Genomic DNA, 14,737 nt, shown 5'->3' with positions numbered 1-14,737 from the left:
CATTGTCCAAAAATGAACAAAAAATCAATGTGGGAAGTTAAAAAAAAAATTCAAGATTTCAGTTCACGAGACATCGAATCCTGCGATCTTGCGGCTGCAACGCGCATTAAACTATGGTTGCAAAATGTGAACTTGTTAGGAACCTCACCAGTTGACTAAATTCACTTAATAGGTCCACTCAAACAATATTTGGCAGAGAACACTTCACATCAAATATCAAATTGCAATATTTTGGGGCTTACAGACACTCTCCAAAACGAAGTCGGTGATCCCCCATTTTTTTTTTTTTACATTTCGGACATAACTAGCTCATCATCTTACAGTGGTAAAAGTCTCAGAAAAAAATCAATGATGGAACATTTTCGCGTGAACGTCCTTAAATAAGAAAGGCAACTACCCATGATCAAGAACAAGGCACAATTCTTTTTAAATGAGCGATCCCAGTTGATCCGCTCCGTGTAACTTTCGCACCTGTTCGATATGTAAGTCAGTTTTTTCGGCTGTTAAATAAGCTTGTTACTTTGTTTACATAAATCAAGAACTATTTATCGCTCACCAATATTACGCGCCCTGTAATCCCCTTGGGTTCTCGAATAAAGCCGACGGCTGCCAGATTCTCTAACCTGCGAGACCAAATAAAGTATGTATGTATGTAGTATGTATGTATTCTTAGCTAACAAGTTCTTGAATAACTCAACAACCCTCGCTATCTTTGCTGCTGACGGTTGCAAGACTGTAGTATTCTTTAGAATGGGATTCCTGTTATTGGGGACACATGTCCCAAAGGCACAATAATGTTCTGTCACTTTTCAAAATTTTATTTTCTATTACTATATGGCTACCCTACGATGAGACGCTCTTTCTTTCGCCAAAAAAGAACGTCTTATCATAGGTTATTGTATGGTTAGCTCCGCCCGTGGTCTCTCCGCCCCCCCCGGGGGGGGGGTTACTTTAGGAGCTTCTGGATGGGGATGTGCCGCTGGGACCCTGGAACCCATAGCCTATAGCAGAGCTAGTTTAGCTGAATTTTGCTACCCTATACTAGAGTAACCACAGGCAGCCCAAGCTCTCTCTATGAAACACACAATATCATAAAGAGAGGACAAGCTTGTCCTCTCTTTATGAAGGGAAAACCGGAATTCAAAAAAGTCGATTAAATCAAGTTAAATTTGTTAAATAACCATACCAGGAGCAAACAACACATGCATGGAACAAGGTAAGCCATTTTTATTGAGAATTTTCACTTTCAACTATCTCCATGGATATCTTGTAGAAAATCCCATATAAACCCTTATAATTCGATGCCATGTTGTGTTGGTTGTGTGGTTCATAGAGAGAGCTTGGGCTGCCTGTGGAGTAACCAGTATCAAAACCACCAAATTCGTTCCCAGAGCCTTCGTTACCCTTGTCCAGCGGAACGGGAAACCGATAAGGGCAACGAAGGCTCTGGGAACGAGATTGTAAAACCACCGATTTCCGTCTGAATCCCGATTTTTGACAGTTAATAATATCCAGTAGTGTTTTATGACAGTCATCTATCGACGCTGTTGAGACTGAGTTGCAAAATTAAAACTTACCGATTTCATTTTTTTTATATATATTTGAGTGGCAATTCCTGGTTTCCTCAGTTTAGATAAAATCTTCAACCAACTGGTCGGTTTTAGATCCAAACGCTCTGATTTATATACTATGCTAGAGTAAAAAATACCCTTTACAGCGGCACATACCTGCGTAGCCCACATATGGCAGTACCCCCCCGGGCTTCGCGCTCTCCCCTCCGACTCTTTAGTCTTACTCAGCAGAGTTAAGGCGCGGTTACCTAGTTTAAGAACAAGAAGAATCATCGAAACGTTTAGCCATAGTAAATTAGCAAGCAATTGCTCAAAGAAAGAAGTTTACGTATGTAATAAATACTCTATCCTTTTATAAACTGTTTGAAAAGCTTTTATAACAAATATAGGCATCATGGCGGAGGTTGAACGTTCGAGAATACGAAGTGTTGTCCAGGTGAGATTTAGAATTCGCAGCTACAAGTCGTAAGGCTTGAGCGTTCAGTTGTAATAAGTTCTTGATTAACTTTATGTAATGTCTGTTCTTGTTTTTGATGGTAAGCCCGTAACACATTCGAACTCACCCAGCACTGGAGCGGCGAGATCAAGGTCTCGATCAAGATCGCCATATGAGAGGAAGTAAGTATACGAATGAACTGTTAAATTCGATTCTAATACAAAGATAATAAGTTTAAATACAGCAGAAGTACATATGTAATGGTCAAAATCCTGTAATGTATGTTGTGCATCATTTTTTATTGGTTAGAATTTTCAAAACAGTCCATTTTGTAGTTTCCTCTGCTCGTATTCATTGCAGCTATTTGGAAGCAAAGGAAAATAGTAATAAAAAACACTAGCCATGTCACATTTCAGGGAGAAAAATAAGACCATTCACCAATCATGAAAATACACTTTACCACCCTCTATCCTTGGTGGACCATAAATACATAGGTAGAAATAATTACAAGAGGTTTTACAGTAATGTTTTGGCTTAACTCCTAAGCAATTTAGTTGTTGTTGCATCTTTAGAAAGAGAAGCAGAGAAGACAAAGAAAACAGACAGAAGAGTGATGATGATAAGGATGATGATGACAAGGAATATCGTAGAAGAACACGGCAAAGTGATAGTGATGGCGATAGAAAGTCTTATAGGAGAAAAGAAAGAAGTAAATATGATTCTGAAAGGCGCCGGGATCGAGAGAGACATGGAAGGAGAAGACGTGGAAGTGAAGATGATGGGGATTATGATAAAGGAGTTGATGATCGGAGGCAAAGAAGAGAACATAGACCTGAAAGAAGAAGATGGGATACAGCGTCAGATGATGAGAGACATGACAACCGCAGCCACGAAGAAAGACTGGAGAAAGATGATGCACAGGACAGCAACAAAAGAATAGAAACAGCTGGAGCAGAAGAGAATAGTGAAAAGACAGATGAGCGTGCTAAGAAAAAGGCAAACCCCAATAACCCACTTCTTTCAAGAACAGGTACAATAGCTGTTTGTAGATAATTGTACTTCACAGCTGAATTAGTAGAACAATAATGTATTGTGCACTGGCTTTTGCCAGCATGTTAGTTAAATAACTTAACTGTTTTTCTGTGCTCACTTTTTGGCTGGTTACAGGTATAGTACATGTAGGTTGGTTGACTTTATTAACATAGTTAAACCCAACTTATAGTATTTCATTTTTCTCTGTTTTAGGAGGTGCGTACATTCCGCCAGCAAGACTCAAGATGATGCAAGAAAGTATTGAGGATAAGAGCAGGTATGTTGGCACACCGTAAAGTAATAACCCTTGTTACTTTCAGATTTACTGGTCCATTCCGATAAGTCTGACTCTTTTTCTCTTCTTGTCCCGATCTACTTTTGGAGGGTAGTAAGTTTGATGGGTTGTTAGTTTCAGGTAGCTAAGACATGTACCCTATGTGGTGAATCCTTCTTAATAAATTAATATTTTTTCAATATATATTAGCAATAGAGAAGAAAGGGATAAATCTGTTGGAAAATAATGAAATTTAATCACTACTTTTGGAAGGCTGCTACTTTTTTAGAACTCTGTAGGATGTTTGTTAAATTCATTAATTAGTTTTCTGTTACCATTGTGGTTGAAAAATACAGTTTTCTTTGTCAAAACAGATCCACAAAATTTTGCAGTTGTAACTTTTGTATTTTTATTGCATATTTGAAAATAAAGTGAATTATAAAAAAAATTAATATAATGTTATGAACAGTATCCATGGGTTTTATATAATTTGTTATTGATTTCAGTGAAGCCTATCAGCGTCTCAGTTGGGAAGCTTTGAAGAAAAGTATAAATGGTCTTGTCAACAAGGTATGAATTCACTTGAAGTAACTAAAGCAATCATTAACAACAGCTTTTTTCATTTTTCTTTCAGTGTTTGTTGTTGGTTATATCCTAGACAATATAGGTGTACATCTTTAGGAAAGTTGTATTCATAGGCTTAAATTGTCTTTATTTTCGTCCTAGGTCAATATATCAAATATTGGCAATATCGTAAGAGAGCTTTTCCAGGAAAACATTGTTAGAGGAAGGTAAGACCCAACTTATAGCTAATTCTCCCTCCTCCCTGTTAATTTGTGTGATTCTGGAAGGTGTGAACTTAGGAATTTTACAGTGTTGTGGCAAAACTTGTCTGGTGTGCTGCACAGGGTTTATAAATCTCTGACTTGAAGATTTCCCACTGAAGTTGTTGATTTTCTTGTTGCAGAGGAGTGCTGTGTCAGTCAATCATGCGAGCCCAGGTGGCGTCACCAACGTTCACACATGTCTATGCTGCACTTGTGGCCATTCTGAACACAAAGGTTTGTCTGACTTATTGTTGAATCTGAGCAAAATCATTAGTTCGTCATTGTTAAAGGTTATGCATGGCAGCAATGACTTGCATTCAGAGATATGTCTGTTTCTTAGTGAAGCATTTGACTGTCTTATGACCTTGTTAAAAGGTGGTTCTCTTATCTTGTTTGTCTTTGGATTGATTATCTGGATGAATTTACCCATGGTGGAACAATTGTCTAGACCAGGTCTAAGTTTTTAGATGCAGTCTAAACTTCATTTAAAACTGAGCTGTTATTCATGAAGTGTTATTCAACATCAATGATTTAAGGGAACAAATGTTGCAACATATCCAGTCTTTTTTTGCTGTGTTTAAAATTTCCTTCAGATCATAGACCACCTGAAGATAATTATTAATTAAGTTAATAAAACACCTCAGAGGTTGCAATGAACCCAAAAGGGTCATAGCAGGGATGATTATGATTGGGCAAGATTGAGACAGACTGCAAATGACTGACTTCTAAAAAATTGGAGGCTTAACTTTTTAGAGTGCGTCATCTGTGACATAGCCCCGTTAAGTGAGATTACATGACTTTGTGTAAAACACTGTATGACTACTGTGGTTTGAACTGTTGTAGACAATTGCTAGTCCATAACAAAGATAGGGTTTTGAAAAATTTCCTTCTTTTCTCTGTAAACAGTTTCCCAAAAATGGAGAACTTCTTCTGCGTCGGCTTGTACTGCAGTTCAGACGAGCATACAGAAGAAATGATAAGGTACACATACATTTATAAGTCTGCATATTGTGCTCCTTAATTCAAATTCACATCATTCTATGTAACATACACACTGTTGAATGAAACTTTCCATGGTAAACCCTTGCAAAAGAGGGAAGAATGATTAAATAACAGATGAGTCAATTGAAATCTTGACTTTTTTTAAGCCTGGATGCTCAACAGTGCCATCACTTATTGTTACACCACACTGGAAGGGATTTTAATGCATCTAATAGGGATCTCCACCATTTTGTCAGGTCACCCAACATTAATGACAAGTAACCATTCTGTACAGTGTACACTCTCTTGGAAATAAGTCAGACTATGATTTCATTTTTTAGGAACACACCTACAGAGGCAACTGTACTTATCAAATACCAGCACAACTCCCACAGCAGGAAATGACAAATACGTCTTTTTTTGTTTTCTACAGACTCTGTGTTTGTCCTCCACAAGGTTCATTGCCCACTTGGTCAATCAACAAGTAGTGAGTAGTCTATACTGTACATTACATGTATACATGTGCGTTATAAATTGTGTTTAGAGCTGGTTGCTCTAACGCTGATATTTCTCTCTCCATAAATGCTTGAATTATCTATGGAATTTGTGTCTGATATCTGAACTACTTGGGTTTTGTTTTTGAAAATTATGTACTGTTAAATTGCAGTATTATCTGTTCTTACTAGTGTATTCCGCTTTCTTTCTTTTCTCTAGGCCCATGAGATTTTAGCATTAGAAATTCTGACACTGCTTATACACAAACCCACAGATGATAGTGTGGAGGTTGCGGTGAGTGGCAACTGTATTGATTGTTAGAGCTACAAATGTACTCACAGCATTTTTCTGAATTTGAAGAGGAGCAAAGGGCATGATTGTTACTTCATTTGTAAAGTAAAAATGTCTTGGGCATAATCCAGTCTTCCACGATTGACCCTTGCACATAACTCCATTGTGGTAACATAAAGTGTCATGAAGAAAATTCTTTGATGCTTTGAGCCTTGCCCAAGGACACAGCACTCAAGCTTTGGCTAAAGTTGGAAGCATTTCTGTAGGCCATCAAACCTCCTACACATTTGAAGATGTTTTGAAACCATACATGTGCCTAACTTTTTCGTTCGGCTTTTCAGTAGTTTTAACTCAGGTGGATCAATGCCACATTTGCACCTGTCATTGTGCTATTGGAATTAAATACTTATTACAGGTACATAATATTTCTGGTTTTTCTTGTATGCTTGAATTCTAGATTGGGTTCTTGAAGGAAGTAGGAATGAAACTGACTGAATTATCTTCAAGAGGTGTTCATGGTATGTAACATGCCTGATATGAATACAGAAAAAATTGACAGCATTTTGATTTTATTTCAGATAAAGGGTTTTGCTTGTGTGTTTTGCACTTTGTAACCAATTAATTTCTCGGTGCTTTGACTTTGTTTCTCCTCAGGTGTATTTGAAAGGCTTCGAAACATTCTCCACAGTGCTGAAATCGACAAGCGAGTCCAGTACATGATTGAAGTCATGTTTGCAATAAGAAAGGACGGATTTAAGGTATTCATGTCAGGAGGCCAAATTTCAATATACCATAAAGACTCATGTATAAGCCGCACCTTTTTGCTTAAGGTTTGGGCCAAAAAACGCTGGTGCAGCTTATACGCGAGACCATTGCTTTCAGAGGGAGTAAACTGGCTTCTTGGGGTCACAAATTGAACTGAAAACTTTCAGTAAATAGAGATTAAGCATATTGAAACCTTTTGTTGATCATTGCTTTTGGTAGAAGTGGTGGCTCCTAAAGGAGCTGTTTGTTTGCATCTTCAGGTTCTATACCCGAATCTTGCTTGCCAATAGTTCTTTGAAGTGTTTTATTTGCACTTTGTTTGAGCAGTTAAACTGGCATGGAACCTCCATTCCTCTGCACAGCTGCTTACAATGTCGTTTGCAACCGATCACTTCAATTCATGATTTCTCCACTACATGCAAGAAAATACCACGCTATTCGGAAGAAGTGCGAGGCAAATGGCAGACCTTTTCTTTGCCCTTCACTACTTTCACAGCATGTTTGTCCATGGGGTTGTTAAACTCTCGTTTAGCAACAAGTTTTTTTTTTGATCGATGGCTTCCATACATCTTTATAAATATGATATCCATTCTAAAAAAGGCTCACAAAGGCTTTGGGAGATAACACAAAAGAAATCGCATTGAGGTTGATACATGAATAAACAATTTCTTTATTGTAGGTCCCTTAAACGTTGGTGCCACGTTAGAATATCATTCTTACAAATTATTGTAAAATTTGCCCATTCAGACCATACACCTGTACAACTGAAAACCTAACAGAAATATGTTTAACTAATGAAATGTTTCTGTTAATATTTCTTTGGTGTTTTGTATAGGATCATGCTGCAGTTCCTGAAGGACTTGACCTTGTGGAAGAAGAAGATCAAATAACCCATTTACTGCGGTTGGAGGAAACATCAAACTCGGAAGACATTCTAAGTATGTGCGCCGTCAGCTAAGATCTTCCATGTGGTTCTCAACTATCCATTTTTACTTCAGCTCTTTCACTCTCAGAAGGGTCCCAGTTCAAAATTGTAACAACACTGAACTTTAATTATGTCCTACAAACAACAAATAAACCAGTTTTTAAGGCATAACAAGTACCACATGAGGGGACTGCTCAATAGCTTTCATTTGAATGGTCACACACTAGGGTTTCATTCACAGACTTACTATTGATCCTAGACATCTGTGAAAATTGATTTTTTAAGGCTTTTCACATGACATTAGTTTCAAGAAAAAGTGGTCATGTGATGACAACATTCTTTGCTGTAACAAAATTGGACTTGTACGATGGAGATTCACGAAACTCTGAAAAAAAGGAAACAAACTAGCATAGAATTTGCTGAAAATAGACAGTACACTTCAGGCAATTCTTTGATTTATTTTATCATGCGATTATCAAATTCATGATCACTTTTCCTGAATCTGCAACTTTACCCGACAGTGCATGAAATATTACAACAGATGTCCAAGATCAATAGGATAAAGGCACTTATGTTAAAGACGTTTGGCTGTACAAAGAACTTATTTGTTTCCTAATTATATTGCATGCTTCTGAAACTCTGTTGAGTACAATTGTAGTATTGTCTTAAATCTTCAGATGTCTTCAAGTTTGACCCAAATTTCTTGGAAAATGAAGAGAAATACAAGGAAATCAAAAGAGGTAGGCATATGACTTGTATACAATGTAACTGTATTTTTTGCTGATGGAACATTTAAGACATATACTAAAATACTTAAAAATGCAATACCGGTAATTTTGTTATTTCTCAGATATTCTAGGTGAAGGTGATTCAGATGAGTCTTCAGGTGATGATGATGATGACGACGAAGATGATGATGATGATGATGAAGAAGGAGAAAACAAAGGTATTTGAATTGTACAAGCAATGTTTTCATTTACTCAGATATTTAGGAACCAAAATAATTATTGTTAAAAACAGGATGAAATAACATTGAAATTTCTGCAGAGCAAGACAGTGTTATTCATCGGACAAGTTGTTTTGTTTTCTTGGCAGATGAACAGAAAATGGAGATCATTGATCATACCGAAACAAACCTTGTAGCTTTACGGCGAACAATATATCTGACTATACAGTCCAGGTACAGTGAACATAGTTTTACTATAGCTATCACCAACTGAATTCCTGGAACCTTATGTAGTTGCAATACAGTGAACATAGTTTCCTTCAAACATTGTTTCTCTTTGTCCTTCCACAATTTTTGATTAATTTTTTTTCCATTCTTGTAGTTTGGACTTTGAAGAATGTGCGCACAAACTTTTAAAGATGCAAATCAAACCAGAACAAATGGTAAGTCATTAAGAGTTAGAGCACTGTACATGGTATTGTTGTTTCAACGTTACAGTCTATAAATTGCTAAGTATCCAAACCTGTAATGATCTATTCTATGGAAAATGAGAAATACCCCGTAATAACGTCCTTTGAAATGTGAACTCCTTAACTAAGGAAACCCTTTAAACTAAATGATTTAATTCAGTAATTTTCTTTTTCTTTTTCTTCCACAGTCGGAGTTTTGTACAATGATTATAGATTGCTGTTCTCAGCAAAGATCTTATGAGAAGTTCTTTGGTCTGTTGGCTCAGGTTAGTTACACAATACTTGAATGTTGTTGCTGGGACTACTGCTTACTGGGGGTGGGGTGGGGAATTTTGCTGCAGTATGATGTGCTCTTTGTGACAAATTAAGTCTAAGAATAAATCATATGTACATGTAGCAGTTAACATTCTCTTCTACATTCAGCATTACAGAATGCACATCTTAAACTTATCACTTCCGCATTATTGGGCCTTGTAGGACAAGTGTCACATGAAACTTGCTCACCAAAGGTCTTGTACAGCTCAGTGTCTGGGAGGTCATTGAAATTTTATTTTTGTGAGTAAAATCCGGCTTGTTTACGTGTCTTTGGTTACTCACTTTCATCCAAATCACCAGTGCATTCCATTCTCTACCACTATAAGTATCAAAGTATTTCCCTTTTTTTAAATTAAGTAACAGTAGCTCCACTAGAAGAGCTTTGCTAGCTGTGAGCTACTAAGGCTTGTAATTTGAATTATGTATTAATAAAGTTGCTGTTACTGTAAATTAGCAATCAAATGTCACATATGGAAGAGAAACTTGTTAAGAATTACAGCTGGTGAGAGGTATTGACATAGTTTGGCGGGGAGCAGGGAAGGAGCTACAAGAGAACATAGCCAGCTAAGGCGAGGTAGAAGATTTGAACCAGGAAATCCAACGCCCTAAACTACTCGGCCACGCAGCCTCCACCATCATAACTTCTTTACCCGTTTAACCAAACTTTTCCGCTATTTTTATCGTACCTTTTCTACTCTATCTGTTTCAGAGATTCTGTCAGATCAATAAAGCATACATGGACGAGTACATCAAGGCATTTCAAGAACAAGTGAGTTTTGAGATTAAAACTGCAGGGGCTTGTTTCTTGCCAGTGCATGGTTTCCACATAGAGTCTTTTCTTATCTTGTAAATTCAGACCTTGTTGTTTTGATTTTGTTTTTAGTACGAATCAATCCATCGCCTTGAAACAAACAAATTGAGGAATGTAGCCAAGTTCTTTGCTCATCTTCTGTTCACGGATGCCATTCCCTGGACGGTAAGAGTACTAAGCTAGGACTCATGGTTAACTGGTTCAATGATGTGAGGCAGGAAAGGTTTTTAAAATTGCGTTGTACTTAAAGCAACAGCATGCACGTGTCTAAAATGGCGGGAAAAGTTGCCTCAGCCAAATCGAGGTCGGTTTGGTGTGGTTTCTTATTGGCTAACCAACAATATCTTCACTCTGATTGGTTAGAGCTTATTTAAACGAGACTTATCTCTCTCAGGCTTCCTTGATCTTCCGGCCGTTTTGTCATTCGCAAATAAAGTGAAAACTTCAGTTATTTGTATTTGCTTTGAGTTTTCATTGATTGATTGAATTGTTTTGGTTTGTTGTGTTTGACGAGATGTTATTCAGTTGTCATAACACTACTTTTAAGTAGAGCTCGGCAAAACTAAACCTAGATCACTATAGCATCCCATTTAACAATAGTTTTATCGGTCTTTCAAAGGTTCTGGCTTGTATCAAACTGAATGAAGACGACACGACTTCCTCCAGGTACTGTCATGTTTCAGTTCAAGATAAACTTATAATTTGTTTCTGTGATGCTTTAAATTTCTCCACTCATTCCTGTTTTCTTACAATTTTTAGCCGTGTTTTCATCAAAATCTTGTTCCAAGAGCTAGCGGAGTACATGGGTCTTCCTAAACTTAATGAACGGCTTAAAGATCCGTAAGTAAAATGCTTCTCCTTTAGCTCTTTATTTCAATTTTTTTTTCATCAGTCAAGATTATCTGCAGAGATTAAATAAACATTTAAGAAACACGAAACAAATTTTACTACTTGTAATTTACTTTATAGAAAGGATCATTCAGCTCAATTTCAATAAGCTGAAGATGGCATGGGTTATGCCGAAACATGTCTTTCAAAAGATGTTTCGTGTTTCTTTATAAAATGTTAAAGTCTATAAGAGCTGCGCGTTGAACGCAGAAAATGTTTCCAGGCTCGTCTGTTTACACTTGTTCGAATTTGACACTAACTATGCACTATCATTACTATTTATTGCGTCTATATTTATTACTTGCGGAGAGAAAATTCTTTGTGGTGTGATTTATAAGGTTACAATCTGTCACTTGTGCTTGGGCGTTTTGCTAAGAAATTTCGGGTCTTTGAAAAATATCAGCTCCTGATATCCAACACTAATTCTTTTTTGTCTCTTGTGTATAACAATTGTTTTCATTCTCTTTCCTCGTTAGATTCCTAGCAGAGTATTTTGAAGGGATTTTCCCGCGAGATAATCCGCGAAATACACGGTTTTCCATCAACTTCTTCACCTCTATTGGACTGGGTGGTGTCACGTATGTATCAACTTACATGTATCTCACACTTTGTTACTCGATATGGACGGTATTTCTTTCAGACTTTGTTCTGCCCCTAGGTCAACGGTGCTTACAGTTTTAGACTTTGCTCACCCGGTAGGTTAGCGGTATTTATTTAACCCAGTATTAACGGAGTTTATTTTAGACTTTGTTCTTTATCGGTGCTTTGCTTTGTTCAGTAGTTAGTAGTGCGAGGGCGATGATCAAACGAAGGACTAAGCGAAGGTCGACTTGTGGCAAGTCTAGCGAATAATCTACTTATTTTTCTAAATTTTCTCCGAATAATGATTTCTAATTATTTCTTCGCATTTTAGCACATTTGAACCCCGCTATTTCGAAGCGTAAACGGGGAAAATATAAATAACAAGTTTAACAGTAATTAGTATTTCAATACTAATTAATATGTAGCCAACATGATGGAATGTATGTTTTATTGACCAAGGGTCGGAAGAGAACCCCGAGACAAGAACACTCGAGGACGAAGTTCATTACATGTGAAAATAATTATTTTCGGCGGAGACAAGCGACAGCTGGAAATACGTCTGCGTTCGCAAGCTAGTCGCCTAACGGCGTAATGATTAAAATTTTTTTCAGCAATATTTTAAAATTTCCCTCCGAAACTTCCCAGAAACGACAAAACATCGCCATTTGTTAAATTGGAAATCACTATTTGAGTGCAGTTCATTTACAACTCTACTAAACCAGTTTAACTTTTCGCTCTCGATTTCTCTGAGGTGAAAGTTGATTCGGTCATCAGTTCAATCAGTCATCACCTTTTAGTAAAAATCTACTAGCGTTCTATCACGAATGCTGTTCTCTGATTGGCTACGCTACTCACTATCTATTCTGTTGTAGGTAGTGAGTTCCTTGGCAGTGTGCGCTTGCTATCAATTCTACGTTCTCCATCTATAAATATAGCAGAAAACGAGTTTGGTTTTATTTATTGCCATTTAGAAATGTGGTAACGTCAGTGAAAGGATTTCAAGACGAGACGAAAAGTCAGCAAAGTTTGGTCAAGGAATATTGTCAATTTTTGTCAAGATATTGCCTGTTGGTTTAGACTTGTAACGTTACTAGGGTAGCAAATAGTTGATTTACTTCACTGTCGAAATTTGGGTGGTGATGTAAAGCTTATCATCAAGTACAGATGGAAATTCATTTCCTTTTTGTTTCAGGGATGAACTGAGAGAGCATCTGAAAAACGCTCCAAAAATGATCATGTCGCAGAAGAGGGCTGGGGCGAGTGACGGTGACTCGGATTCTTCCAATGACAGCAGCAGCAGTAGTGAAGGTTTGTGGAAAAAAAAGTTTAGTCCCTAGTGATGTGATTTATTTTGTTTTCTTGTTTCAGTTTTTGTTTGGTTGTAAGCTAAAAATAGTACATTCGTTGCACAACAGATAGCTCAAGTTCGGAAGAATCATCCTCGGAATCCTCGGAGTCTTCCGAAGAGTCGTCGGACGATGATCGGAAGAAACGGTCAGTGAATGTATCACATACTGATGCAACCCATTATTTTGTTATCTTATTGTTATTGTTTTTGTTTACATGCTTTCCCATTGCTCTTTTTGAATTCCATCCCCTCTCTGTGAATTTGCTGTCGGCAATCTTAATGTCAAGAGAGCGGAAAGCAAAGAAATGGCAACTAAAAGAGAGAACATAATGACTAAACAAGAGGTTATCAGATCATATTCTCTTGCTAAAAGATTCAAAATTTGGTCAGAATGGTATTTGTGGTTTCTTGGCAAGCACTACTGATAATCAGCCACTGTTCCTACAATTAGACTACAAGCCTACAGTTATTCTTAGAAAACAGAAACTTGTAAAACGTGACAGACCGGTAGATAACTTGTGCGGTGGTGGATTCAGTTAATTAAATGGCAAGTTTCTTTTCCTTCTTGTGTTTTTAGGCACAAAAAGAAGCAAGCAGCTCCCAAGAGGAAAGAGAAAGATACTAGAAAGCACAAGAAAAGACGATAAACTTGAAATTCCATAAAAATATGATTACTTTGCAAGTTTGCCATCAAGAGTTGACGGTGTTATTACAAATCTGTGACACAGACGTCTCCCTTTTCACCTCATTGTCATTTGTCTTGTTGATCAAGAAAATGAGTGTTAAGAGTTCCAATAAGAGACACTACAAAACGAATGGAAAAGTTATGGAGCGAGTGAATAGTATGATGAAGAAGGCACAGAAGTGTCCCTTTGTCTTCCGTCATCGTTGTCTAAGTTCGAAAAGACCGCGGCGTTGACGCAAATAGAAGCAAAGGATCGACTTCGTGACTTGCCCTACGACTCTCAAGGTTGTCGAATAGAGGACGACGCGACGGGGGGAAAGGGGGGGGGGGGGGAGGAGGTGGGGTAAGACAGCCATGAAAATCACCTTTCAGTTATACACTTTACAATAATCTGTAGTTTTTATGAGATCTGTACATAAAAGTGTTCATACCTTCATTTTATCTGTCTTTGTCGCAATTTCACCAGAGCTTAGACTTCAAGTAGTTCCTCTTTCGCTTATTCCTCGAGCGTGACCGTAAATATACCGCGAGGAAAAAATGGCCGCGCGAAATCCTGGGGTCAAGAATCCTTCTCGCCCCCAGGAGCTCGCGCGGTCACTTTTTCCTCGAGGTTTTCTTCTTTCGCGTCGCGCACGAAAGAGCAAAGAGGGACTCGTTCAAATGGTCTGTTCTGGTCTGTTCTATATCGTGACTTTCCATACACAATAGAACAGTTCACATTGTTTGCGTGAAGTCGGCCGGGTGACAAAGCTTCACGTAACAGTGCAAAACATGGCCTTGTACTTAACAGCCTTAGCTCAACTAAACGTTTGCTACATTTCTAGTAGACCACTACATCAGTTTCCAATAGATGTTGAAGAGATTTAATATATCTAGCGAAACAGCAAGTAAAATTAATGTATCGGTCAATGGTCCATCCGGTCGAGAGAGCAGCATATAAATGATAGCATACAACAATAAGAAAGAAAGAAGGTGCGCCTTTGGGGGATTGATATAATTTATGCCTTCTTTCTTTGTTATTATTTTTTGCACGCAATTGCTTCTCCAACGTTTGTCACTGGCGAAACACCCTTTGTAACTGGCGAAGATATGAGT

At 37.7% G+C, this 14,737-nt stretch overlaps 1 protein-coding gene across 1 annotated transcript; it reads left to right on the top strand.

Annotated features, from left to right (window-relative positions):
• Positions 1–1,777: 1,777 nt before the first annotated feature.
• Positions 1,778–14,078, top strand: LOC110051278 (pre-mRNA-splicing factor CWC22 homolog). The gene is made up of 26 exons (XM_020757309.2): positions 1,778–2,007; positions 2,113–2,189; positions 2,580–3,037; positions 3,253–3,316; positions 3,820–3,883; positions 4,040–4,104; positions 4,281–4,374; positions 5,047–5,121; positions 5,555–5,608; positions 5,836–5,910; positions 6,365–6,425; positions 6,562–6,665; positions 7,508–7,610; positions 8,275–8,337; positions 8,448–8,543; positions 8,693–8,777; positions 8,926–8,986; positions 9,202–9,279; positions 10,038–10,097; positions 10,212–10,304; positions 10,759–10,805; positions 10,899–10,979; positions 11,504–11,605; positions 12,802–12,917; positions 13,025–13,103; positions 13,535–14,078. The coding sequence occupies exons 1-26, from the start codon at positions 1,966–1,968 to the stop codon at positions 13,602–13,604; spliced, it is 2,367 nt and encodes a 788-aa protein (XP_020612968.2). The 5' UTR covers positions 1,778–1,965; the 3' UTR covers positions 13,605–14,078.
• Positions 14,079–14,737: the final 659 nt, after the last annotated feature.

This window comes from Orbicella faveolata, unplaced genomic scaffold, assembly GCF_042242905.1.
Source record: "Orbicella faveolata isolate gen_17 unplaced genomic scaffold, um_ofav_v1 contig_15, whole genome shotgun sequence".
In the NCBI taxonomy this organism is placed as follows: Eukaryota; Metazoa; Cnidaria; class Anthozoa; order Scleractinia; family Merulinidae; genus Orbicella; species Orbicella faveolata.
The sequence above is the reverse complement of the archived record's forward strand: the minus strand, read 5'-3'. Positions and strand labels throughout refer to the sequence as shown.